At 51.0% G+C, this 27,926-nt stretch overlaps 4 protein-coding genes across 4 annotated transcripts in view; 2 read left to right on the top strand and 2 right to left on the bottom strand.

The window, feature by feature from the left end:
- Positions 1-17,740, top strand: part of LOC131209376 (tribbles homolog 2-like) — a 30,469-nt gene extending 12,729 nt beyond the window's left edge. Inside the window, exons 4-5 of the mRNA XM_058202433.1 lie at positions 10,193-10,384; positions 15,520-17,740. Of these exons, the coding sequence (XP_058058416.1) occupies positions 10,193-10,384; positions 15,520-15,931 (604 nt within the window). The 3' untranslated portion in view covers positions 15,932-17,740. The remainder of the gene's footprint in view (positions 1-10,192; positions 10,385-15,519) is intronic.
- A 1,337-nt stretch (positions 17,741-19,077) lies between these two features.
- Positions 19,078-24,424, bottom strand: LOC131209207 (regulatory-associated protein of mTOR). The gene is made up of 3 exons (XM_058202215.1): positions 21,330-24,424; positions 19,981-21,251; positions 19,078-19,894 (listed from the first exon to the last, which is right to left on the bottom strand). The coding sequence occupies exons 1-2, from the start codon at positions 24,422-24,424 to the stop codon at positions 20,063-20,065; spliced, it is 4,284 nt and encodes a 1,427-aa protein (XP_058058198.1). The 3' UTR covers positions 19,078-19,894; positions 19,981-20,062.
- Positions 24,425-25,675: 1,251 nt separating this feature from the next.
- On the top strand, positions 25,676-26,754 carry LOC131209919 (mediator of RNA polymerase II transcription subunit 6). The gene is made up of 3 exons (XM_058203078.1): positions 25,676-25,957; positions 26,026-26,306; positions 26,388-26,754. Exons 1-3 carry the CDS (start codon positions 25,758-25,760, stop codon positions 26,705-26,707), a joined length of 801 nt encoding a protein of 266 aa, XP_058059061.1. The 5' UTR covers positions 25,676-25,757; the 3' UTR covers positions 26,708-26,754.
- On the bottom strand, positions 26,718-27,690 carry LOC131209918 (spindle and kinetochore-associated protein 1-like). The gene is made up of 3 exons (XM_058203077.1): positions 27,361-27,690; positions 26,981-27,293; positions 26,718-26,924 (listed from the first exon to the last, which is right to left on the bottom strand). Exons 1-3 carry the CDS (start codon positions 27,688-27,690, stop codon positions 26,755-26,757), a joined length of 813 nt encoding a protein of 270 aa, XP_058059060.1. The 3' UTR covers positions 26,718-26,754.
- Between the last annotated feature and the right edge of the window lie 236 nt (positions 27,691-27,926).

Raw genomic sequence — 27,926 nt, forward strand, 5'->3', positions numbered from 1 at the left:
GCGTCGACAGATGCACCCGGCGGCTGCATTCTGTTGTTGGCCTCTCTGCGCCTTTGCCCCGCAAGCGGAAATGAGTCCAGAAGCGAGGACTCCATAAAATGTGATCGATATTGCGTGCCTTGGGTCGAGGATCGGTCGGAAGCGAATGTTCATAAAACTTGTAAGGGATCGCCATAAACGGTGTGCAGTCTATTGGGATCGCATTGGTTAACTGTTTTGTTTTTAAATTCCATTTCACTTTTTCGCGTAAGCACAAGGAAGGAGGTGTTGTATAAAAATTAATTACGCTCTAGCCGAGTTTTCCAATCACAAAGCGGGCAGACGCGCACCACAATCGATGTAATCAGCAGGTGACGAAGGTGGTGGCCGTTTCGATTAGACTTGTGTATGCCGTAATCTCTCTCCTCCACATTAAATGCCATCCATCACCGGACTCGGAGTCTACGGTGATATCTACGCGGCACCGGGCGCCGGGCGTCACAGTAAGAAGCTCAGAGTTACATCATTGATGTGCAAAAAAAAAGGCGCCACCGTGCGTCAATTTCGCCTTTCTCGGCGTGGTAATGTTGGTTTTTAAAAACACCAGCCGTTACCAGGTGTTACATATTGTTGTTGGGTTGTTTCGCACACACCGTACCCTCCGGCTACCGTCCGTCACCATCGATTATGGACCGGGAAGTGCCGCACGGAACGTGCTTTCGATCGGGCTTTGAAATATGTAACACACGCCCAGATGCACGCGACTTGAATGCATTTTATGCACCCGACATAGCGCTCTCTCTCTCTCGCTCGCTCGCTCGCTCGTTCGGTCTGTTTGTGTTCCTGTTTGCTCACCTAATCGGACTCTCTCCGGGGACTTTCCGGGTTGTGATCCATTGCTTAACCAACGACCCGTCGAGGGGGCAATTGATTAGCACCCGCCAGTCCGCGCGCCGTCTGGTGTGTTGCTTCCTGAATTCATTTCTTCACTTCGACTTATCACCATCACGGCGGGGAGTCTTTCCCTCTGGCGACACTTACGCATGCTCAAGGCGGAAGAAAACATGATTTTTCCTGTTATTATGAGACCGTCGTAGGGCGGGGACGGGGGACCATTTCAAGTGTTACACAAACCCGGGGCTAGCAGAGGGTCTGCAGTCCGGGAACCAATGGGTCCTGTAAGATATTGTGCGTAACTATTTGTCCTATTCGTTTAGTTGGACCAAAGTTTGAACTCCCATTTCCCTTTGGAAAATTCATTGGTTGATGGCAATTTTCAGAAACATTATCCGGCAACTAACAGAATTCCTTTGCCAGAAACTTCTACACGAGCAGGCTGTATCAGAATTGAAGGAACAGTATCTCCCCTTTTCCCCTTCATTGTTAGTTAAATCCTTTTGCCATTTTATGACAGGTGCGTCACTGTTTGCCCTATTCGATTAGGCCTTCGAACCAAATATATGGCTGTCTGAAAAGTCATGGACGTTTTTCACGATAAATGCCGATATCGATATCTCGTATGGTGTATTCGATATCTCGTGAAGTATCGATCGTACAGGTTCAAGTTTAGGCTCCTTTAAAACTAAAACTAAAACACTAAAAAATGCTCTCATTGATTTTTGATTGTTCCATTCGTTTGTGAGTTACAGGTTGTTAACAAATGGAAGTCACCAAAGGGAAAATTGGGTACATTTTACAGTTTTTCTTTCAAAAAGGTGAAAATTCATGCTACGTAGCTGAAATTTTGCATGGTGTTTATGGTGCCGATACTCTAACAGCTGGTGACGATAAATTTTGGTTTCGTTGACTCGTTTTAGGTCATATTTTATGTTAAAGCATAGGCAGACACGTCATCGAAAATGTCGATAAAATCACAGAAATAATCAAAGTTGATCGGCATGTTAGTAGTCAGAGCATCGGCCAAAAGCTAAAGATCAATCATCCAACAGCTTAAAGCCCAACACTTGCTCTTAACGATTGACACCTTTTCCACGCATTACAAAATTTCCTGAGTTATGACAAAACTGAGATCAAAAAAGGATTGTTGAAAATGAATTGCTCAAGTTTTTCGCCAATAACGACTAAGCGACTACAAGAGAGTCATTATGAAGGTATTTTTAAAGAGGCAATTTGCCAACAAAATGGTCTATATTTGACGCAAATCGGACAATTAAAAGTATCTTAAATAATGTTTTGAAGTTCACGCAATTAAAACGTCCATGACTTTTTATACAGCCTAATATTAGATTATTAGCTGGACCAAAGTATAAACTCCCGCGTCTCTTTGGAACTCCTTGGCTGATGGCAATTTTCAGAAACATTATCCACAGAAATATACAGAATTCCTTTGAAGCTTTAGCTCCTTTGAACAGAAGCTTTAACCTGATCAGTTAGTGTGTTTCCAAATACTGTATGTCCAATACTTGAGTCCTAATCGATGCAATCTTTGCGGTTCTCTGAAGTGCTTCATCGTAGAAAGGTCGGTGATCGGTGATCTCACCCCACTGACGCACCGAAGAAACGGGACGTCGCTGCTAACATGTCTTGTCTTGTCTTTTCACGTTGACGAAAAAATGGCCTCGCGAAGAAAGTGGACCGCTTGGTCGGTCACACGCCTCTCGCTACGCACAACTCGCTGCGGTAGCTACTTTCGCGAGCTTTGATTGTGCGAACCCAGCGCGAAACCTCGACGACGTAAGCAAGCGGCCGTCTTCCGGGCTTCGTCTTTTTACCTTTCTCCGGGTTCGTGCCTTGCTTACGCGCTGCGCAAAGCGAAACCCGCGCGGGAGTTGTTGCTCCAGTCATCGCACACCGCGAAACACGATCGTTCGCGATCGTGGGGCGCCTCCCTGCTCTGTCGTCTGACCAGCACTTCCTGGTGGTGGCAGGAAAAATGTTTGCCAATTTCTCAAGCCCTGCCCCTGAGTCGCGTGTGCTGTTTTTCTTGGTCTGCGATGCGAGCGTTGAGCAACGATCGCAGTGCCGATGACTAACGCACCTCAGCAATGCCACGCGGAAGTGCGCACTGTTTAGATAACGAAGAGGCATTTCCGGCAACCACCGGGGGGGGTCTGATGAGGTTTCACCGGCGCATAACTTAAGTCCCGTCCCGGCCCTGGGGAAAATTTTGTGAGTTATGCTGCGCTCGCTTCGTCGTTGTTCGCGTTATCTAATTGTTACGGAGCCTTTAGGCCTCTCTCTAACCCCGCTAAGCTGCATTTCATTGCTTTCGGGGGTGAATCGCTAATGCAGTGATCAACATTCCGAACCAACCCGTGAGAGAGAGTGAGAAGGAATAGAGACAAGAAATTTCGAAAGTTTGGCTGCGCGTTGCGAAAATGCACATTTTTAAGGGATTAATCTCATCATTACCATTACCCTGCAGAAACGGCTGCACCCCCCACACCGCATGTGCCATAATTGGCCACTTATGCTGTCCACATTCTTCGGGCAAGGGGCGCGCACCCTTCGCAAAGGTCGATATAACACGTGGGTGCGAGCCGCGCGCTTCGATGCGCAATCCACGCTGCTGCCACGTTGCTCCTGCTGCTCGCTGTATGGGTGTGTTCGGTGTGGTCAAGGGCCATAAATAGCCAACCGCATTCGCCACGCGCAGAGTAGATTGCATTCGAGAGCCGGTCTGACTGTCAATAACCCTACCGCGAGGGGTTCCGAAGGCTCACGACGCGCCAGAATCGCGAGAAGAACGCACGCGCAGCATGATGATGATGATGCTCTGGTGCTACAAATACCAATCATATTTATTGCCGCATTCGCGCAACGATGACGACAACCGACGGTGATGATCTTTCCCCATGTCAATAGGGCCAACTCCCTCCCGCTGTCGTCCTCACCCGGCTCTCTCTGATCGACGGTTTTCGTCTCGCGATCGTTCCCATTTGATAACTGACCGCACATTTCGGCTATGCGCTTGAGGTGTGGTGCTCTCTTTTTCTCTCTCTCGCTCACCCGCTCGACCACGTTGGTCCCGATGTCCGATTTTAAATATAGAATGGGCGCAAAAAACATGGTAACCGCCGTTTTATTATTACCACACAACAACACTCTCTCTCTCTCTCTGTTCTCTGTTGGGGTGTCTTTTGGGCGCACCCAAGCCAGAGGCCGGTGTCCACTTATTCTTGGCGGGTCGGAGTAACTGTCCTCCGCCCGCCCAATCTACGACGACGTGTTGAGAGTTATGTGCCCGCGATTTCGCCAACGCCGACGCCGCGCACGACACAACGCACACATACGCCGCCGGTGTGTGGAATGTTATTCAAAAATTTAGCAATATTTAACTGATTGCGCTTACTGCTCTCTGACGGCGATACCTCCCTGTGCCCGTAGGGACTCTACTAGTCACCCTGTGAGACCAGCAGACGCAGGGCGCCGGTCGCGCCTTCGTGGGTCCCTCAACAGTCGCGCGGAGATCGTGCTACGTGAACTGGGAACGGGTGAAGTGTGGTTAGTCGCCGCACACTCGAGACCGAGACCGTCCTTCGAGGTCCGTTCGAAGATGTCACACGAAAGATTCGTATTATTCGAATTTGGGGCAAATATTTGAAGCAGCTTACTGATTATGTGGGCGTGTAATCCTAAACTTTATTTAAGATGTGTCCGATGGTCTAATTCGCATAAAATATCCATCGTTTTGTTGTATAATTTGCTTTAGAAGTTTTCCATTATAAATTATTCCTTTCAAAGTCCCACCATACGAGCCTATTCCACCAAACTATTAGACCCTTCCAGGCCGTTAGTCCTGGTTGAGCCACCTTTTGAGCTGCTTCTCCCCAGTCGTAATCGGTTTCAAATCCCTCGCATGTCGATTTTAGATCCATCACGTTTTTTTCTGTTAATTGATGTGGAACCCAAACATCGAGCTTCTTTGTAAATCCAGTTGTTCGCAAAAGGCTTAAAACTGTTAAAGGTTTATCTTTAGCTCCTGGTCGATGCTCTGATTACTAACATGAAGTGGAGTGTGAAGTATCAGCATGAAAATGAGCATAAAATTAAAACAGTGTGATCGATACTCTACGAGGTACCGATCACTGAAGCCATCTATCGAGAAAATAATGCATTTCTATTTAGCCAAACCAATATTTCAATAAAACGCTTTTAACGAAGATGGTGCCATTAGAACGGAAAAATGGCACCAAATGGGGTAGTAGATAAAATTTGGTTCTTAGCGTAAAAAGAAGCAATCATCGGTCGAGACTCTTGAGACGTACTAATGTTGTCCATTATCCAACGGCAGACGGTTAAACGATCGTAGCGTAGAGCGTAAATATAGAGAGAGCATAGATGATGTCTTTGCAAGGCTTCTTACCCACCTCAACGTCCTGCTTATTATTTTTATCCTGCTCATCGAATTTTCAATCAACGTAGTAAGGTGTGTGGCGGTGACCGTTAAAACGAGTTAAGGATTATAACGCGCGTACTCATCTGCTGCTGTTGTTGCTGGTGGTGAAATGCGACCGCACGGAGGGTTTTACCCGGTGGTGGCGGCAAAGGAGTCTCTGGCGAAGTGGTGTGGAATGATTACAAAATTCTCTCGCCAAACACTTGCGCGCGATCGCCGAGCGCGATGGCGAAACGATCAGGACACGCCGGTTGCGATCTTCATCGCGGCGTCGTTCGGGTCGATCTAGCGCAGGAATAAATCAAAGTGCACCACTGACTAAAGGTACGCAAACGCCTAACTCTCTCTCTGTCTCTCTGTCTCTGTCTCTCGCCAGACGGTTGGGGTGCTCCTGTGCACGCTTTATGCACGATCTCGCGGTCGGTTCGTGGGGACCGGGTTGGACTGTTTTTCACGTGCGCGCACTGCATTAGCATGATGCAATGCTAATATACGCGCGGCCGGCGCGCTCTCCTGCGCTCTGTGCGAGAGCGGGACAGAAACGACGCATAAATGTGGAGTAGTAACAGCCGCCACCGTAGTTGATCTGTCTTGTGTTGAGAAATGCGTTATTCGAATTCGACGATCGGCTCGCTGACGGTTTTCGGCGAGAGAATGGGCGATGTGTGGCGGGCGGCCGCGCGTTGTGTGCTGAAGGAGTGCGGATTTTTGAGCATCGCCTTCTCAACGGGTTGACCCGTCTACTGGCGGCGGCGGCGACGGAAAGGTGGTATCCTTCTCGCCGTCGTCGTCGCTGGCTCGGTGGCAACAGCAGCGCGGCAGTCATCGTCCCCGGGTTTGCAATATCGCGCAATCCTGTGAATGGTGGATTGGGACTTGTGAAACCAATCTCTCTGCTCGAAACGACGCGCCCGGTGTGTTCAGGGGTCCAGGCAGCGGTGGCGTAGAAAAATAGACTCTACAAGAGAGAAGGGCTACCACCCGGTGCGAGATGTTGGTCAAAGGACGGTGGTTGACAGTATTTTTTTTACTACAATCCCCATTTGCCACATTTGTTCGTTTGATGATTGATTTTCGCTTGAGGCGACGGTAACGGGCTTTTATTTAAAATACGCGTTTAGGTGGAGGGATCCCCAAACTATGATTTCGACTCTCAAGTAAATTGCAGCGGCGGCGGCGAGAAACTAGTTTGAGGACAGTTTTCAAAAGTTTACGTAACGCGGACCCGGCACGGACCCTGTTTTGGCACTTGGTACTGGGCATGTTTCTCACGGTTTTTGAATAGTTTTTGCTCCTTTCGATGGGGTGGATAATGAAACATATCGATGATCCTGCTGAAAGTGAAACGGGCTTAAAGCGTGGCTCAAAACAACCGAACCGATACATAATTCATTATTTCGGTAGCACAACGACACCGGGAATCATTCACCAAATGTCAATGGCGGCGGGGCGGGCGTGCTGTGTGGGTCAGTTGGCAATTGCAGAGTCCGCAAAACACGCTCTTCGGGTTCGGGTTTGTTTATTAAGTTTTTCGGCGAACGTGTGTCGTTGGGGTTTTGTTTTGAATTGCTTCATGTTTCAAGTGACTCAATATTCGTGGGATCGCACAGGGTTGCAGGGGGACGGATCGCGTTGAACCAACGAAGAAAACATTGGTTTTCGTAAAACGATTCTCGAATTTATACAGAAAAAAAATCGCAATTGCTTCAACATACCTCACGTATGTGTGAATCACCCAATTGAGGCTCGTCACGTAGCGTAGTGTTGTGAAACTCTCAGCCTTAATATTCGCGCGCACGGGCTTTGTCCTTTCCGATCTATATTTTTATCGCATTTCGCAACCGTCGTAAATGCAGAACAAATGCATATATTGCTTTATCCACTCAGTTCCTGGAGTGTCGGAACGCGTGTCTCTTCCGTCCGGAACCTGGCACGGTGCAGGTGAATTAAACAGCAACAGGAAGCGATAATGGTTACTCTTTTCCGGTCGCCAAATTTTGGCATGTTCTATGTTGAAGGCGGAAAACAAATGAGCCTCAAAATGCTAAAGCAGGTGCCAGCCATGGGGCCACCCGAACTCAGACGACTGGAGCTGGTTCCTGGTTTGGAGCAGGTCTGTCTCTCTCTGTTGGGGTGTTTGTACAACTGGACGGTGAAAATATGCTGTGCCCGTGTCCGAACTGAACATGGCTTTGCGTACCACAATTTCGCAATTGCGCACATCGCGCAGCTCCGGGCGTGACTTTGCTCTTATAAACACTTCTCCGCACCACAGGGCGACACTTCCTGGTTCTGATTTTTTTTGTCTCCACCCTTATGACGTGTGGCCAGCACCACCGATGCAATTGCGCGAGTGTTGCGGGGTTTGTGAATAACATTGCGTAACGTTCCGGTTTTGTTGCTGCATATGCGACGACGATATTCTTGAACGAATCGTTTTTTTTTTCTTCTTTGCCTTCCATGAGATCGCCGGCGCGCTTCGAAGGTGTTTTAAAATTCTAATTGCGACACTCGACACTTCCCCATCATGCGCCTTTTCAAGCAAAGCAGAGAGCCCCCTCGCGTTGACAGTGACCACCCAACCCAACTCAACCCCTCAGCTGGGAATGGTGAGGTCTTGCCATTTTGAAGGGGCTATTTTAAGTTGCCACTCCCCAAAAAGGACGAAGAATGTTCTGTGTCTGTGGTTTGGAGGAAGAAGTTTCTCAATCCGCCGAGGCGCGTGTATTGCACACCGTTTTTTTATGTAACTACCAGGCCCCCAAAGTGTCCCGGAGTGGGTACACGATGGGGGTGTGTTGTGCGGTGATGTCCGGTTTCCGGTTCTTCTGCAGATATTAATAGAGCGCGCGCGCCTGTAGGGTGGCAGGACGCCAACAAAAATCATTAGATAAACATGGCACGCCGACGACCACGAGGAGGTGCATTCAGCACACCGCACCGGTTTGTGGATGCAATCAAGTCCGTGGGTCCGCCGCAGGCGGCGGAGGAGGCGCCGAAGCATAAAGGTGACGACGCGTGACGCCGCGCGTTACGCCCCGCGTGAAGTGGCCGGAGCGTTTAGCAAAAGGATGGAAAACCACTCATTTACATGACAACAGCCCGACCGCAGGTCCGGACCGGATATATCGGGGGCGACGCTGGGGGATCCGCCGGTGGCCAAGCGGTGGGGGGGCCCGAACCGATGACCTTACCGATGCGGTGTGACTCTGAAGATTATTCATTTCTACTTCTCGCTCTCTCGCTCTCTCGCGGTCTGTGTGGTAATGAAAAGTTGAAACAAAAGCTGCGCCTGGAGGACGCATGACGACGTGACACTGCGTGTGCGCCCGTCGATGTGTTTGTGTTTGTGTGACGAAACGATCTCTTTTGGGGGACACGCTTTTGGGGTGTTCAGGGGCACGGCTCTCTCACGGCGGAACTCTGCTAAGCGGTGTCCATCATCGTGTACCGTGAGTCGTGTTTCCATTGGTAAAGTCCTTGGCAGAGAGAGAGAATCATCTCACCTCGTCCATTACAGACTTTTTTTCAAAAAAAAGCCTCAAACTTCAAATAAACCGATCCTCAATTGTGTTGTGCGCATGATCATGTGTCGTTGTCATCGTCAATGGTGTGCGTATTGCAACACCTTGTCCTACCGATCGATCGATTGATCTTCAAATACGCGCACCGCGGTTTGAATGTGTTCTGATCTCGCTCACTCACTCGCTCTCTCCCGCTCTCTCACTCTTGGGGGTTGGTTCCTCGGCGGCGGTACGTTGGTGTGTGCGGTGTGCGCGGTATGTGGAAACAGCTGTATTCAACCCTGGGGGCCAAGGAGACGGTCGTGAAATCGAGCATTTTCACAACACTTTGTTCGATTTTAGCAACTCGCTTTTTTAAAGCACCTCGCGCTCTATAAGTTATTGGCCATGGTCGACTGTTCGTTCTGAAGTCATTTAAATACGAGGGCTGTTTAAAAAGTATTCGGAATTTTGAGTTTAAAAAAAATATTTGCCTTTTGTTTTATATTGTCTCCTTTAAAGTAATCCCCGTCAGATATTATACACTTGTGGCAGCGTTTGTTTTCTAATCCTTGAAGCATTTCGAAAAATCATTTTTGGTGATCTTGTTCAGCTTCTCCTTCGATGCCGTCCTTATCTCCTCAGTCGTAGTGTAGCGTCGTCCTTTCATGAGGCTCTTCAGTTAATTTGTCAGCACCTGGATTAGTGTTCCACATAAAATTTGATACAAATTCTTTGCCATCCATTTTTTGGAATAGACAAAAATCGCAGATGAACGCAGATGACTGACGATCATCAACAACATTACGCCACAAAAAAAAATCGCAAATCGAATATACGTAACTCGCGGAAATTCAAATTTACCGATATCTTTTCGAACAGCCCTCGTATGTCTTCAAGCTCACACGCGTGGGATAAGATCAAAAAACGGCCAAATAAGCCGCCTGATAATGAGCTACTCAAATGAGGCGCTTTGGACCCGTTTGTTGGGTTGGAATGCGCGAGACCAGAGTTCGATTCCGGAGCCCGGCAAAAATGGAACCGAAAATTTAATTTGCCAAAGAAAAAGGAACAACGAAAGAAGAACGCTTTCTGTGTTGTGTGGCCACCACCCAGCAGCAGGCGTTCTGTGGGAGGTCTCTCTAGGTTGTCTATTTCGGGTTCATGCTCGGTGATGCGTCTTCCATTAGGCGATGGGTCTAAAATTCGCACAAATTGTATCATTAGCGCGGCGCAGGGGCCCGGGGCTTTTCTTCTACTGTCGTCGCCCTCTATAATTAAGCAAAACCATAAACCATAGTATCCATTGGGTCCCTCTAATACCGTTTCTCTCTGATGTGTGTCTCTGCAGGAAGCATTTGAAGCTGGAATCGCTCGAGGACGCCGTCGTGCTGAACGATCCGGCCGAGGACCTGCTGCAGGACAAGCGCGGCTGTCCCGCCTACGTGTCGCCGGAAATCCTGCGCACCAACACGACGTACTCGGGCAAGGCGGCCGATATGTGGTCGCTGGGCGTCATCATCTACACGATGCTGGTCGGAAGGTAAGAAACCCGGGCCCCCGGAAGTCTATAATTGCAAGCGCGGGAAGTGCGTTGAGTTGTACCGATCGATAGAGGAACAGGCAGAAAAAGATGGGAGTGATCTTTGCCGGTGGCCGCTCTAGTGAAATCGGTCGATTGCCTGCGCCACTTCCTATCCGTAGGTTTTTAATTGATGCTCGGATCGGATCACTCCGGAAGCGCAGCCCCACGGCCGGATCTGGAACATGTTCGCTCGTGTCTCTGGCGATTGCTAGGTCGTGACGCAATACGCAGGTCGTGGTTTTAAAGTATCACGCGGAGAGTGCTTCAGATACGACGCACGCTTCCTTCGGGAAACTCTACGACTTGCTACGGCGTGCACTTGCGTGTGCTTGTCGGTACCAGAAACGATGATGGTCCGGGGGCGATAGCACGATTTGTCATCCGACGTGGCATGATGCAGCATCGGACCACCTCCGGATCGCGATAGGGCAGGCGAAAGCAAGGTTAGGTTCACGATGCACACGCTCTGCTGTTACCCTGCGCTGCCCGCCCGAACCTGCACGGACATGATCGCGGCGGATGACGCGTTCGACGCGAACAGCCAACAGCCATTGGCTTTGCTTCACCCGACAACGGGGTATTATCATCATCGAGGCACCTACCGAAGCGATGAGCCAGATTCATGTTAAGTCCTGTATGAGATTGGCTCAACGGTCAGCGCTTTGCGTTGTGCCGTGTGTGGGCCGCATAATGCGTGAACCTCGTAAAAGGACGGTTTTCGGCCTTTTTGTGACCGATTCCCCTTTCGCATTCCGCAAGATCTGCGTGGTCTCTTGATGTGGCCCGGTAGAGACTGTGCCGAAACATAAAGCATTACTTTATGAGATTTTAACATTCCGTTTGTGATGAGCAAATTCTTGGCGCGCTCGTCAGTCGTCTGACGCACCATCGATCCACCTTTTGTGGCCCCGGGTCTTTTCGATTTAATGCGAATGGCGAAGTATGACTAATAAACGCGGTTCCCATCCTCGGTGTGCGGTAGCATTCGCGTTTTGGGTTTCAAAAGTAAGCGTTTGCCTTAAGGTTTTTTTGGTTACATTTACGATAATACAGTGAATGATTTATGCTCCTCTGGTGGCAACCGTACACCAAATCGGCGGTGCGACCAGAGATGCCTGGAGATGGCGTGATCAAGATCGTCGAATTGTGAACCTTACCTTTTGAGGTTTTCTTCTTTTTCTGCTGGTCACCTTCGCGAACAGAAACTACAAAATTATCTTTTTGCCGGATGCTGCCACAATTCGGATCCTAAATGTTGGAGATAGACACACCTTAACAGATATTTATTTATTGTTAATAGAACGAGCAGGAGCCGTATTTAAGCACCAGTTTAAAATTTTGTCATTCAAGTTGATGATTTGTCAGGATTTGAACTCTGACTCTGCAGTGAGACGGACGAGTCAAACTTCAAGAGATTTTAAGCCGGGCATATTATTCTTAAATGCATATTATTCTCATCAGACCCTTGATCTAAATCGAGAATAATAGCTTCCAATAAAACTTGTATCTGGCAACCTTAGTCGCCCATCGGTCAATTTTGAAGACGGAGATTTGAGAGTGCTTTAAGGAGGAATCTATGCTAAAATGAGGGAAGCGACCAAAACCAGATGCATACGTTAACATTCAAAACATTTAATGAAGGTGCGTTTTGGCTTATTGGAGTCAAGCCCAAAATGTTAGCTTTTGTGGTCACTTCTTAGAGCGAGAGCGAGCACCTTATGTTGTGCTTGGCGAAGAGATACAAAACGGCGCGCCTCATGTTGCGTTCGATTTTCCTGCTTTCCACCGTCATCATCATCATCATCAGTCAGCAGCAAGCAGCAGCAGCGCAAACGAGCAAAAGAACCAATGCAAACTTGACGCGCGCGCCTGGCCGAGGGCAACAGCCGCTAAGAGGCGGATAGAGAGATGAAGAAAAAAAACACGTAAAAACGGCAAAGCATAATCAAGCTGCGAATGGTCAAGCGAGAGCGGCCCCGAGATGGCCGACCAGCCGGCCAAGATACGCGCGCGAGGTGCTGTTGTAGTAAAACCTTAAGAACATAGCGGAAGGAAGCAGGAACAACGGCGGCGGACCAAACCCACAGAACAGCAATAAGCCTTTGGCTGGATCCGCGACGACGACGACGGCGACGACGCATTGTGGCAAACGGCGGCCCCCGTTGATCGAGTGCGTCCGGAAACCTCCAGAAAAAGGAGTAAGAGAGTAACAAACGATGACCGTTCGGTGGCAGGTGCACACGCGACCACATTTTGTGTTTTGACTTCAACTTTTGGCGTGCATCCTTCCACCACCGATCCCATCCGATTCCTGTGGCCGGTGTCCCTGCGCCTCGGTCTTGCTGCCGATTTGCTGCGCCGGAGGAGCAAGGATCGCATTAGACGAACGGCGCGGCAATGGTGGTAGCCTTTAAACCTTAACCGGTGGCCAGCCTGCGGCAGGAGACACACACGGCGGAGGTTGAGAGAGGCAGGACCCCTAGGGCCCTACGACGTAGATTACGGGACACACGAAAATTACGATTTTAAACACCCTTTCGCTGCACGCGCTCACCGAAAATGAGTGTGCAGCTGAAATGGTAAGAAAATTAGCCAGCGCGAAGGAAGGAAGGACACACTACGCGCGGGAATGATGATCACGCGTGCGCCCGAGTGACCGTTCGCCGTTAACCAGAATGTGGCTCTCCGCTGCTCTGGAGCTTCATTTCGGAGGCCCCAGAAAATTTGACTACAGCCCGTCCCGACACGGGACGATTTTTACGATCGTTCCCGGGTAACTAATAAAACCGTCAAATGCGCGAGCGAGGGTCTCGGTCACGGTGGAGCACTGTCCTCTGGATCCGATGACACATTAATCCTTGAACAACAATCGGTTTTGTGTGGTCCGCGGTTTGCCGCGCGCCTCGGTCAAGGATATAGCTGTAAGGCGGAGCGTCTAAAAGGGGGTCGTCTCTTCGCCGAACCGGCGATGACACGCTGAACAAAGAGCCAATCGAACTCAGGAGCTGGAGCAGAAATAGAGAAATGTAGGTTACGCCTTTCCGCGTTCGCACCAGCTCACTGCTTACGTCGATAACAAAAACTCTGAGAGCGCGGAATGGAAGGAAAAATGAGTAAGAAAGGGTGCGACCGAGGCCCGGCAACAACTACTGGGTCCGGCGTCTCCGGGTCTGGGTGTGAGTAATGGTGTTGATGGACTGAATCATCATCAAACTGAATTGTTGCTTAGAGTAGCGTGCTGCATTTATTTGAGAGGACACACGATCAAATTAGACGAAAGTATTGTTGGAAACTTGATTATTGTTGATAACGCGCGGGGCTATCTCACTACATCGTTCGATAAGTACAGAGTCTTGCGTCTTGCTAACAACACTGGCCAGAGTAATTTAAGGGGTCGTTGATGCGACCTTGTTTTAACAAAGGCATCTTGTTCTAAAGCATTTCAATCAAAACAATATCCTTAGGACAAATTAATGGCACCCGATTTAAAATGTCATCTTGCCAAAGCCACTCAATCGGAATATGTTGTTTAATATTTTTATTTGTAAAGAAATGGTCCTGTGGTGGGCCACCTTTTTTGAAAAAAAACTCCGATAAATCCTGCTATACAAAACTCCGGTCTTTAAATTTAAATTTAATTGGAAAAAAGAACTTGGAAAACCTAAAACTCAATGTTAATTAAATGCGCACCGTGCCATGCGTTTTCAACCCAATCACATTCAAGCGCCCATTTCCGCCAACGTTAACCGGGGCGGATTTAAGTTGAGGAAACCGGCTTCTTACACGCGGCGCGCAGGGCACACTTGCCATTCCAAGTCGAAAGATAAAACACCACTTTTGAGACGATAATTTAGAGAAAGCCACACGAAAGAGGAACGCACAAAAATCGGGCCACTGCTGCACTCTAGAGCGCACCGAAATCCCGGGAACAAGATTCAGCTCAATCTCCGAGTCCTTTGCTTGCATCCTGTCGTGTATGTCCGTCCTGCGCGCAAGTATGTAGCGTGTCCCGAAGATATGCATCTGTTGCGTTCCGTTTTTTTTCGCTTTCTTCATCCTTCGGAGAGCAGACCTCCTGAAAAGGCAAGAAAGAACGGCCCGGTACACGCGTACCGGCAGCCGGCAGATGTGTTTTCTCGCTCGTCGAACCGTTTTTCGATCGACGTTGCTGTTGATTTTTTTTTCCTATGCTTTCCGACGGTTGTGTGTTCGGCTTCGGATCTGCGGCCAAACGGTAGGCTCTCCCGGCCGGCCCGGCGAACCACCTCCGCCGCCGCCACCGCGCTCCATAAAAAATCGTAGAAAGGATACGCGCGCACAGCAGCGCAGAAGAGATCGTGTGTTCCGGATTGGGTTGTTGGGATGATGGGACGGGACAGGAACCAGACCCAGAGCGAAAGCGAGACACAGGGAATGCAGAGCGCGCGTGCATTCATATGAAACACATGTTGCTGGGCTGTTTCCTGTTGCTGCTGCGCTCGTTGGCCCGCTCGAAGGATCGCAGGATAAAAGGACCAGAGGACGCAGCAGCAGCACGGTGTGCGATGCATCGCGGGCGGATTCGAGGGCACGGAGAGAATCGAGTAATGGGAATCGTCAAAACGACGACGAACGACAGACAGACACTTACTCCATTCCGGGCGTGCAGAGCAGCATCATCTGCGCCTGTGCCTGGATCGTGTTTGGATGCAACCAGCGAGAACCGCCTTGCGAAGTCCTTGCCCGTTGGGTTTATGTGCGTTTCTCTGATTCCGCTCGCTCCCTCTGTCACGTCTCTCTGCGTCATGTACCGCATGATGTTGTCCACCTGCCGTTTCGATGGTTCGAATGCTTTTGCCTTCCGGCCGGAAGACCGGAAGATGGTTGAAAAGCCCGAACGGCACACAATAAGCGAGCGCTGAAATGAATGGCAAACTGCGAAGGGGAATTGGCAAAAAAAGGGGAGCCCGGTGGGGGAGCTTACACACCGGGAGGACTCTCGGTGAGATCGGTCGATCGATCGTGAACATATTTTTATATACACAAAAATTTCGTTTCCTACCGATGTGAATCGCTTTATTAACGTAACGTTCCTTTTCCCGATCTCTTGGCAGGTATCCGTTCAACGACTCCGAGCACGCATCGCTGTTTGCCAAGATCAGCCGCGGACATTTCACCGTTCCGGAGTGTCTGTCGTCGAAGGCACGCTGCATGATCCGTGCGTTGCTCCGGCGGGATCCGGAAGAGCGCATCACCTCGGACGATGTGCTGCACCATCCGTGGCTGCTGCACGACGATAGCAAGGACCCGGCGTACGGTTCGCTGGCGGCCAATCGATCGACCGGTGGCGGCGGTGGCGTCGGCAACGGTGGCCACAGTTCAACCATGCACGAGGATCAGCGCGTTCCCGAGTGGTACCACCCGTCGGATGAAAGTGATCCTTCGTCGTCACGCTACGCCAGCGGCACCCACGGAAGATCCGGCGGCAGTTCGGCTGAATCCTACGAAGGAGGATCCGTCGTTTGAGCGGAGGAAAACGGGAAACAAAAGAGAAAGCAGGAGACTAGAGGAGACGATCACGAGAGAGAAAGAGAAAAAGAGATAGATCGATAGAGAGAGAGAGCGAGCAAGAAGTAGTGATATTCAAAGTGCTTCCTAAGCAAACAAGAAGCGTCCCTGTCCGTGAAGTGGTAAACCACCGCCCGTCGTCGCAACCGTTTACGTAGACAGAGCTCTGTGCTGTGATGGAGAAGAGAAATTGGCGAAAGAGTTGGCGAACCACGCGGGCGCACGGAGGGAGAAGGTGTGGATTGACCGATCGATTGATCAATTGTAGGTGGTAACGGATTTAAGCACGTTTTAATCTAAGTATCGACGCAACTCGCACAAGATTAGGGGGCCGAATAGCGGATGTTCCGCTTGCCATGTCGAGCTTAGAGAGCATCGATATCGTGGGATGTGTTGTGCGCCGAGAGAGAGAGAGAGAGAGAGAGAGGGGCCAAAGGACGACACCTAGACCGTCGCCACCACCATCCGCAACAAAGCAGATGGTTTGATCAGTCTCCCCACCGCAACGATCGGACTTACTGTGTAACAGGATCGTGGTGTAGAGGAGCAGGTTGTTGTTGCGCAAGGGTGGCACAGGTGTGTGTAATATTCGTACAAATTAGGCATCTACTACCTTCGCTCGTCCGTCTTGCCGTCTGCTGAACCTAGTGGATGTCTAACGGGGAAGAAGCAGCACGTTTAGAGGATAGTGTACATTATTTATATCACCGTAAGCGGACGTGGACGCGACCCGAACAAACGAGGAGGCCACACCGGTCCAACACCGGCAGCTTATCACGTCGCTGTTTCTTTCGTTCATTCAGCCCCCGATCCATAAAAACGTGGGGAAATCGAGGGCTGAAAATTGGATTGCCTTATCAGCGTGTTGTGAGCTCCAATTCGCTTCTCGTCTATATCTGTGTGCAATCTGGGTCTGAGACACTTAATTAGGGCACCCCTCCTCTTGTTGGGCACTTTGGGCGCGAGGACTTTGCGACCATCGTCCCTGCGCCTTTCTGCTAACGCCACGGGAAGCAGCGCTCGGAGGTGAAGTGTAATGTGTGATAAAAGATGGATAGTAAACAAGTTTTCCGCCCAATCCACGGTTTTATACCCAAACACCGCACGTGGCCATCCGCTGGTGTTGTGCCTCCTGCCTCAAGCAATTTAACAAGCGCAAGAAGGACTTTCTTACCGCGCGCTTTCCGATGGGGCAGCCGAGGTTTCCTCGAGCAGAGAAGCTCAGCCGAGAGAGAACGGCGGGATGTGCATTATGCAAAGGATTACACAAAAGATCGCAAAAAATTATTTTCTTTCACTTTCTATATTTTTTCTACTGTTGTAAGCGAATGAGTGAATAGAGCGCAGGACAAAGCCAGCAAAAGTTAGTTAGGGTAGCGATCGAATTATGAAATTTACACACTTTATGGGACGAACCTCCGAAAGCCACCAGAAGGCCAATGATGGCCGAACATGGTCATAGGTATATCTTCCCAACCATTTACTGTAAGACGGGAGATCGAGCGGGAGATTGGCCCTCACGTGTGCGTACACGAAACCCATCTCCTTCGCTGGCGATCGTACCTCGTTTAATGTCCCCCCCGCTGCACCGCGTTTTGTTCCTGTCATTTGATCGGCCGATTTTAAAAGAAGTGCGTGAGGTAGTTTCGAATTATGTTGTTGGATTTTTAAGATCGCCGACGAACTAGTAGAGACGATCGTGTAAAGCGAACAGACCGCCCGAGAGCGCGCGATACATAGGAGAGAGACGATGCTAAACTAAGTATATTGAAACGACCGAAAAGGTTAAGTAGGATAGGAATAAATGAATGAATTTGTTACAAACGAAAAATGGGGCTTTAATTTTCATCATCTGCACAGGTGGACGGAAATACAGAAAGAAAGGAGGGAAGCCCCCGAGCGGAGGCCAACAAATCATAGTAAAGGCATTATTTTATAACATTTTTTAAGTAACAGTTTCATTAGGTTAAACGAAATTCCTCAACTGAACTGAAAGAACTGACTCTTTTCCGTTCCATGGTAATCAGTGATCATTCATTTACATGGTTTACACTGTGTTGAGACGATCGCCACAGTACGCGGCAATCGCACCAAATTGCCGATAAAACACGATTTTTACTGCTCGACAACGAGTGCTGCGAAATCAGTGCCGGGTATCAGGGCACCAGGAGCAGCACGGTGAAGGTAGCGCACCCGAACGGCTCAATAGTTCTACGCGTGCCAACGAAAAGAACCGACCGGCTCGTCGTGGGTGTGTGATCGCGCTGCCTCTCTCAGTCATGCTCCCCTGGTACTATCGCTGCGAAGCGCAGTTTCAAGGCGGATTTTGTTTTTTCACTCTTGTGAATTTGAATTTCGTTCCGGCCGCCGAGTAGCCGGTGCTAGTGCTGCTTGCTAGTGTGTCCCTGTGGCTGGTATCGACGATCAACATGGGGGAATCGGATCGAAACACTACTAAGATAAATCCGATAAATCCGCTACTTGATTATGACTCAGATGGATGGCCTTCCGGAGCAAAAACGGAAGGGGATCTTAACATGGGGCGAGTAGGCGTTTCGTTCGATTTCTTTCGGAGGTTTATGCAAAGGAATTCGCACCGTGATCATACCTACCGTGCCCGGGCGTTGCTGAATGGCAGTGGACAACAGAAACTACAAGTTAGCACCAAGAGTTTGCATCGATCCAGATGAGCCATCGAATCCCGCTGTTGAAAACAAGATCATTTCGGAAGTTCTAAATCAGTGGCGTCACGCATTGTGCTACTGAACAAGTCAATAAGATCGTAAATCATACAGCAGCCGACGACGACGAACAATCGTACCAGCAGCATCACCTCACATACGAAGGCGAGATGACGATGGCGATCGGACCGATCGTATAAATAAGTGAATAAGAGGTCAACAGATTGAATCCACGGAGTAGCGATGGTTAAAAAAGAATTGAATAAAGAAAACAATTTTTTTAAAGTCACATCGAACGCTTCCGTGCTTAACTTACATGCAATACATACATGTAAAAAGTAAGCTTTGAACTAATGGCATACAATACTGTAAACGACAATCAATAAAGGGGGCAACAAACCACAACAACTACGTCTGCTTGTTTTACCTACAATGTGTGTTTTTATTTACAGTTTAGCGTGTAATTCATTCCGGTAAACTTTAGGTACAGAAAATAAAACAGCACTGTGCGTGACAGTAAACAATGGTTGTAAAATAGACTTAAAACAATATTCCTGCCCAATGTTTCCCACAGCACTTTCTGCGCGTAAAATAAAACGTTATGCCGAACGTAGCGGAAAGAAAGTATAAAACAAAAAAAAAAGACTACACTGATCCGGGCATGCTTGATAAAAACTAACAGAATGCGCTGCAACTAAGAGGTAAATGGTGGAAGTACTAACAGCCAGACAACCAGAAACGCCGTGTCGTATCTTTTGGCGGAAAAAGAACTCTGTCGGCGGACAAACGTTTCGATCCGCTCCCGGAAGCGACCCCGGGTTCCGCTCAGCCACGGAACGAGCCGATCGTACGCGGGGAGACGATTGTATATAGCATCGATTTGGGTTTTTTTTTTCACTATCTTAATGATGATCATCGTTAATTTTTTATCCTTTGTTTGCTTTTTAAGCGACATTTTGCTGTACACGACGTTCTAAAAACTATTTCACGAGCGGGTTCTAAAAGTGTCTCTGTGTGTGTGTGTGTGTGTGTGTGTGTTTGTGTGTGTGGCCTAGCCGACACGATAGCAGCAAGCGTATGGGGCACCGTACACCCTTCAACAATGGCAATTAGTATTTAGTAAGCCGCGCAATTTTAGCCATTTCAGCGTAAGGCCGGCTGTGGTTGTGACCAGGATCTCGTTGCTGACCCGGACCGCCTGGACCGTTCTTCACACTCGGGCTCTAGGTTGGTTTGTAACCTGCGAAATGAAGTGTAGAATGTCGTTACTGTACAAACCGTTTCCCGGTAATTGCCATTAACACTACAGAAAACGGAGGGCCGTACCATGTTAGCGTTTGCGTGGCGAACGTGCGCAGTGACTCTCCTTCGCGCACATTAAAGCTCCGATAACCTAGCTCCGATGGTTTCACTTCCGGTCCGGCACTAGCACGGCCGCCGTATTGTCGTTGTAGCCGGCGGCCAGGTTGAGTTTGTGTTTGTGGAACGACAGGCACGACGCGACGCCCTTGCGCGTGGCCATAAACCCATCGCTGCTTCGGCCCGCACTCAGTACGGTCCCGTCGAGCCCGTAGATGGTGATCTGGTTGGTGGCGCAGGCCAGAATGTCGGCGCTGGAGTGTATGGCCATCGCCGACACGTCCGTCCCGGCGCTCCAGTGCTGGTGGGACGCCGAGCTCTTGCGCAGATCGTACAACCGCACGATCGAGCCTACGCAGGCCGCCACGAGGCTCTCGCAGTCGTCGCGCATGCACAGCGTCAGTATCGGGTGCAGATGTTCCCGTATGGTAGCGCACCGCTGGTCGGACGGTGGGCACCGGCGGTCAAAGATGCGCACACTGCCGTCGTAGAAGCCGGCTGCGAACAGGCCGTTCGGTGCACACGACAGCTTCCGGATGGACGTATCGGAACCGCTCGGCATATCACAGATTCGCATCTCCCGCTCGGCATCCCACAACCGAACGTACTTCGCTTCACCGGCGGCCACTATCGTCTGGGAACGTTGGTGCCACGCGAGCACCAGGCCACCCGGTGCCACGGTGCCCCCGCTGGGGTGCGAGCCCTGGTTTGTCGTATCGAGGCAGCTCACCTTGGCCAGGCTCGCCGTGTTAAAGTCCAAGAGGCCGTGCCAGGCCGAAAGCAGCTGGTGCTGATGCTGGTGCTGATTATCGCCGCCGGCTTCCTCCGCACGCCACAGCCGGATGGTGCTGTCACTGTAGCCCGCCATCACGAGGCCCACGTCGTGCGCGTTGATGAACTCCAGTGACGTGACGCTGAGCGGTTGGCTGGCGGCAGCCGAGTACGGGAACGTTTCGTGCGAAGACCGTAACTGGTGCTGTAACGACTGCGGTTGATGCGGCAGATGGTGCTGGTCGAGAAAACTGATCGATTGGCTGATCGACGGACCGATCAAGCGGTGGGTCGAGCCGTGCTGCTGTAGCGTAGGGAACAGTTGATGCGATTGCTGTTGGTTGCTAATGTTGCCGGTGCTGCTAGTGTTGGTGCCGGTGCCGCCGCTGCCCGCGTAGCCCGGTTGTTTTGCCGGTGCCAGAGTGTACGTCGTGTCTGTGTTCATATTCACCACTATAACGCGATCTCTGCGAAAGGGAGAAGAGGTATGGAAGTGCGTTAGTCCCGTGTTCCCCTTTGCCCGCTGGAAAGGCGCGGCCACTCACTTGTAGGCGAACGCCAGTTGCTCGTCGTAGGGATTCAGCTTGATAATGGTCGGTGAGTGCTGTGTGCGGCAGGACCAGTGCTGTACATCGAGCCGCTTAAAGATGGCCTTCCTCCGCTGGACGCTTCCTTCGGCCCGCACGGCCTGATTGCGCAGGCAGCGTGCCTGGCGGTTCAGGTATTCCGACGAGTTGTGGTCCACCGCGTTCCGGCCACCGGTGATACCGCCATCGGCTCCACCACTACCACCTCCGCCACCTTCCATTGTGTCGTGCATATGCTTCGAGGGCTGGGCAAAGAAGCTCACTGACCACTCGATGAACTTGGTGCTAACGATCGGCTTCAGCGAAGTCGCCGACGCTGAGGACGTCAGCGAGACGTTGGCCGAGGATGGCGGTTGCTGTTGCTGCTGACTAGTAGACCACTCGAGAAGCTTGCTTCCGGCTCCGGCGGCCAGCTTCTGTCCCGCTATCGCCGGAGACGACCCCAATGTCGCCTGCTGCTTGTCTTGCTGGCCCTCCAAGAAATCGCCGCTTTCGTTCAGCGTCTGGACCACGCGCTTCTTCATCGACAGTGGCGTGTGGTGACCCCCCAGCCGATGGATTCCGTTGTCGTGGTGCGCCGGTGGCGATTCTCCCGACAGGTAGTTTACGCGCGTGTTGGGAGACGGTGGCAAACTGACGCTGGCGGCTGATCCGCCGTAGTGGTGGACGTTGCCACTTTTCTCGCACACCGTCACCTCCTTGGCCGTCCCGGAGCGCACGTAATCGACGATCTTCTGCGCCATGAAGGCCACCTCCGGGAACGGGTCCCTCGAGAGCGCCATGAACCCATTCCAGAGCCGCTGATAGAAACCCACCGTTACGGACGACTTGCCCACGCCGAGAATGTTGTTCGTACTCGAAACGCGCTTCATCGGGTTGCAACTGCGCTCCGGGCTGTCGACCTGCATGAAGGTGCCCACAAACTGCGTCTCGAAGAACAGCACCATCCACTGGAGGGCCGCGATCAGTTCCATGCGCACGAGCGGGCTCATGTCGTTGCTGACGGTCGCGAACAGATGCATGGCCGTGGCGCGATCGATGTTGTTTGCGTGATCCGATCGTTGCGTCACCGAGCTGATGAACGTACCGAGGGCGTAGACCGCGGCTGCTCTCACTTCCGGGTGAGGATCACTCAGCAGCTGGTACAGCTTCTCGTTCGCATTGTCCCGTACGCCGGACCACCGCGCCTGCTCGTAGTGCTGCCAGAGGTGCCCCAAGCAGATGGCGAGCCACTGACGGAGCAGCGGGTTACCGGCGTCGTTGAGCTGATCGAGACAGATCGAGACGAGCTGACTCTGGAGGGCACTCGACTGCCCGTTCGGGAACCGGTGCACGATGCAGGCGAGCACGAACGCCGCGTACGTTCGATGGTTCCCCTTGAAGCATTGCGCGGCCGGGTTGGTGTCTTGCAGGGCGAGCAAAAAGTACCGATGGCCTCCGTCGCGCACCAGATCGATCTGGCACGTGCCGTCGACGGCGAGAATTTTCGCCCAAATGAACACCAGGAAGGGGCGCAGCTCGGGAGCCGAGCTCTGCAGCAGCTTCAGCACATACGGGAAGATACCGACGCTCAGCGCCAGATTGACGGCCCACGGACCGAGGTCGAGAAAGTGGCCGAGCAGTTCCAAGGCACGCAAACGGTGAACCTGCGACAGCAGCACCTGCAGCACGATCGGCAGCTGCTCCGGTGGGCTGCGCTGCTCGGTGCTACCCTCGAGCCACACCTGAAACGCCGTCAGCTGCTCTTCGAAGAACGGCGAGTGTTGGAACGGTTTGCCCTTCTCCAAGATGTCCGGCAGCTGGATGAGCGCCAGGTCGAGCGCCAGATCCCAGGCGGACCACATCGGGTGCCGGTAGCTGGGCGGCAGGGCCGGACTCGAGATCGGCGTGCAATCGTACGCCCGCAGAATGCGCTCGGCGAGGAGGAAATTGCGAAACAAACTGGCCACTAGCAGGTCCTGGCGGAACAGTTTCTGAAACAGTTCGGGTCGCAGCGTGTTCCACGCGATCGTATCCGTGATCGCGGTAAAGATCCAGTTCAGTTCGCCCAGCATCGTGCGCCGATCGTTCAGCTGGCCCGGGATCTTGTCGATCATATCCTCGTCCACGTACGGCACCAGCTTCGAGGTGGACTGCAGCGTGAACCACTTTAGCGCCATCTTGATCGGGGTCGTGAGACAGGACGTGAACAGATCGGCCGGCAGGCTCGGGTTCATCGGCAGCAACTGATCGGCCGCACACGCCGCCAGCTGAATGCAATTGCGGTAGGTCGTAGTAGGCGGCGCACCGCCCGCTGGCAGGGGAGAACTGCGGCTGCCACCGCTACCGTCGTGCTGCGCCTGCTGCGCTTGCTGCTGCTGATCGGTGTGACTGGCGGTGCTTCCGCTGCGGTTCCGCATCTGCTCCAACTCACTTTCGTGCTGTTCCGCGAACGTGTTGAAGCTGTTCACGATGATGCCGGCGTTCGAGCAGTCGTACACGTAGATCGACGGTGCTCCCATCCACATCTGCAGATCGTAGATCGAGAGCGGGATGTACTGGGTGTAGGTACGGTTGAACACCCAAATTTCGCCATTTGACGTCGGCCGCGGAACACCGTGACCGTTGTAGTGGAACAGCACCCGTTCCTCCTTGGCGTTGCGACGCAGCGAGGTGCACAGCTTCTTCACGTCCTCCGCCGTCGGGTCGAGCGAATGGCGGTAACGGGCTCGCGGCTGCCACCGTTCGTACTGCTTCTGGAGCGCGTAGCTGATCAGCTCCAGCGCTTTGCCGGGAGACACGGACGACGGGTTGATCCAGCATTCCATCCGGGCGCACGGATGGATCTTGACCACATCGGGAGGATCGACACCAACGTTCAGGCACAGCACGAGCGCCACGCTTACCGTTTTCATGCGTTCTTTCACGCGCCAACTCTGCGTCGTGCAGTTGATGCCTTCGATTTTGCCCAAATGCCGCACACTGCCGAAGCTGATCGGTAACGACGCGTCATCCTCGTCCTCCTTGTGACTAGCGTCGTTCGATGTTTCCGACACCTCGATCATGTTGCACATGCCGCAGTTCTTCGCTACGCTTTTGCGGGGAGCCGAATATGAACCAGGATCCGTTTGCATTCGATCCGGGCGGGCCAGCGAAACAGACACAGCCAGAGGTGACGTAAGCCGATTTGGGGAATTGATAAGGGTAAAGTAAATAAATGTTAATGCGTTTTTTCGAAATTCCCTTTGTCGCTCCTCCTTCATGAACACGATCGGACTCACCTTCGCGGTACTCACTGGACGATCTCGGGGGTGCCCGTTTTCCGTTATCAACAAACTGCTCTCTTGCTTTCCTCGCGCGGTATTGCTTTTCGGGACCGCTGTTTCTTTTGCGCCTTACGTAGCACCAGGGTTATCACTTCCGGTACGGCCCCTGTGACGACGGGTCGTCGCTTGTGTTCGCGCGATGAGAATTAGCAGGAGCACGCACCTCACCACTGCAGTGAACCGCCAATACCACCACCAGCACGTGCCGTTGTTTTACGCACTAGCATAACACATAACACACCTGCCGCCGCGGCTTGTGTTGTGCCTTTTTTGCAATGCACGTTTACCTGCAACTTTCTGGCGCTGATGCACTCGTGACGCTGCACTGCACCGTGTTTCTGCGACACCCGTTAGCGCGCGGCCAAACAGCGCAATATTTTGCACCACCGTCTGCCCCGGTGATGAGTAAAGATGCATCAGCACATGACTTGCTCTGATGGGCGCTGCGAAAAGGAGGCTCTACACAGCGCACAGCGTGCGTCCAAACGGCTTCCGAGTTGCCGCGGTGCCGTTTTTCGAGCGTTCCACCGTTTTAATGGCCAAACACACTGCTATTGCGACAAGTCGCGTAAACTGCCCGTTTTGCCAAAGGGAGGTTAGGAGTGAAATCTAAGCTTGCTTCGTTTTTTTCCTTTTTCGAGTGCGCAGAACATCTTCTAATGCCTAAGCAGCGAAGAGATGTAAACAGAAGGGCCGATGACAGCTCCGCTGATCGACGAAGCAGTGGCCAATCGATGAAACGGTAAGAAAACAATTGCCGCGAAAATGCCTAGCGAAAATATGTTGCCCATTTCTGAGCATTGTTTCGAATGCTACTTAGAGTGGTAATTTTCGAAATAGTGTACCGAAACAGCGTGTGACTGGAAGATTGCGAAACGTTTGCAAAGGAGTAGAAACCTGTCCGCGAAGTGAACTCGGCGCCGTTATAAACGCGCTGGTTTGAGAGTGTGCGGCGGAAGAGGGAACTAGCGACAGTGCGTCGAGCAACACGAAACGTAAACAAAACAATCGTCTGGAATCCTCTTGCTTTGCAGGTGTTTTTCGTGATTTATTCTCTACCGGCGGTGAAATTGTTCCGACTATGAACCCGTCAAGGTTGGGCCTGGGGTCGCTCATGCAGGAAAACCCGCTGTGGATATCGTGGCACGACTCCAACTGGATACCGGTGCTGAACCCCGGCAACGTGATGGACTACTTTTCAGAAAAATCGAACCCTTTCTACGACCGGACGTGCAACAACGAGATCGTGCGGATGCAGCGGCAAAGTCTGGAGCTGCTAAAGTACGGAATCAATCCACTGATCCAGCGGAGGACACTAGTTTCTTACGTGGTTCGCCTCCCTTTTGCAGCAACATGACCGGCGTGGAGTACATGCTGTTGCATGTGCAGGATCCCATCCTTTACGTGATACGTAAACAGCATCGACATTCGCCAACCGAGACCACTCCGATGGCCGACTACTACATCATAGCAGGGACCGTGTACCAGGCACCGGATTTGGCCAGCGTTCTCAACTCGCGCATACTATCCACCGTGCACCATCTGCAAACTTCTTTCGATGAAACCAGCTCCTACTCGCGCTATCATCCGAGCAAGGGGTACACTTGGGACTTTTCTTCGAACAAAGCCAGTAAGTGACCAATGCGTTTGCAGTCGCTATGAACATGGAACACGTGAGATAATTAGCTACACAGAATCAATTACCTTGCAGTTGCTGAAAAAACTAAAACCCAAACCAAAAAGGAGGCACCGGTGAAGGAAGAGCCAAGTTCCATCTTTCAGCGGCAACGTGTGGACATGCTATTGGGTGATTTGCTTAGAAAATTTCCGCTGCCTCTACCACAAGTCACAAACAGTGCGGCCGGTGGCGGCATGAATGATTTGAATAATCCCAACAATCTCGGTGCTGGTGCGGGCGAAAACGATCACGGTGCGCCGGACCATACAATAATCAAACAAGAACCTTCCGATGGTCTCGGTGGCCGTGGCGGTAACAATGAGCTACCGCCGGAGAAGAAGATGAAAATGTAGCCAATAGTTTAGATTATTTTTTTAATAAACTATAAACACTATCAACCTTAAAATGCTCCATTTGCTTGGGAAACCCACAGGAAGTAAACTACGCCGTTCGAACGGGCTTCTTGGAGGATGTGAAGGTGGCGCAACATTTGAAGCTTGGTGTAGCTTTTTTTGTCCAGCGTTTTCCCAGTTCTCCTTGCAATGTCTTCCTGAGTGATGAACTTTTGATCTGAAACAGTAAATGCAGTTAACGGCCATTATGTAAACAAAAATTGACTTCCTTACCAGGGAAATTGGTCTGCAGAACATTGTACTCTTTCCAAATGGCCAGATCGTGCGGGTTTACGATAGCTTTGCGGGTCTTGTACATTAGCGAATACTTTTCTTCGAAACACTTAATCACTTCCGTTGCGAGAAACTGCTTCAATTCGACAAGCTGCATTCTGCCGCGCAAATATTTGGGAATGGTTTCAAATTGGCTTTCCGTGATGTCGCACTCAAAGTCGTGGAATTCAATTTTCTTCGTCTTCGTACGCGAAACAAATGGGGACTTCGAGTAGTCCAGAAGATACATTTTTGATGGCATGTCCGTATTCTTCTGAAATGCGTAAAAACTCCCGTTCATGCCGGAACAGATGGTTGATTTGAATTTGCATCTGACTCACCTCTTTCAATGGGGCTCTGTGTTTGGCGGGCGTTTCAGCGGTTTCGATTTTGGAATGAACGGGTTCTCCAACTTCTAGCAGATGCAGCATTAGCAGCTCATTTCTGCGCATCTTCCGTATAACATCAGCGTACTGGGACACCATTTCCCCACGATCCGTCTCCATGTATTCTTTCATCCAGTGCACTCTGTCCGCGGCGGCTTGGGCTTCACTTTGCAGCTGGTTCAAATCTTGCATCACAAACTTTTTGCATATGTGGATGTCCAAAAACAATTCGAGGCGCATCATCGTCTCGATTTGCTTCTCAAAAATCTGCTGAACTTTGTCCATTTTACAACCGATCGCGTTATTGAGCCAATTGCGGGAAAAACGGCGTTCTGCGATCGCATTGCAACTGAATTTTTTGACATCATCTGACGTTTGCGTCAGTTTCGGAGAACAGTAATCGACGAAAGCAATAAAATTGACTGCTAGCAGCGCCGGTTGCATAGCTTCAGGCGCTAAGCGTATTCAAACAACGCATGATTTTATTATGCTTTATTTTTAGTAAATATAATATTAGGAAT

The sequence above is a fragment of the Anopheles bellator genome, chromosome 2 (assembly GCF_943735745.2).
Source record: "Anopheles bellator chromosome 2, idAnoBellAS_SP24_06.2, whole genome shotgun sequence".
Taxonomy (NCBI): domain Eukaryota; kingdom Metazoa; phylum Arthropoda; class Insecta; order Diptera; family Culicidae; genus Anopheles; species Anopheles bellator.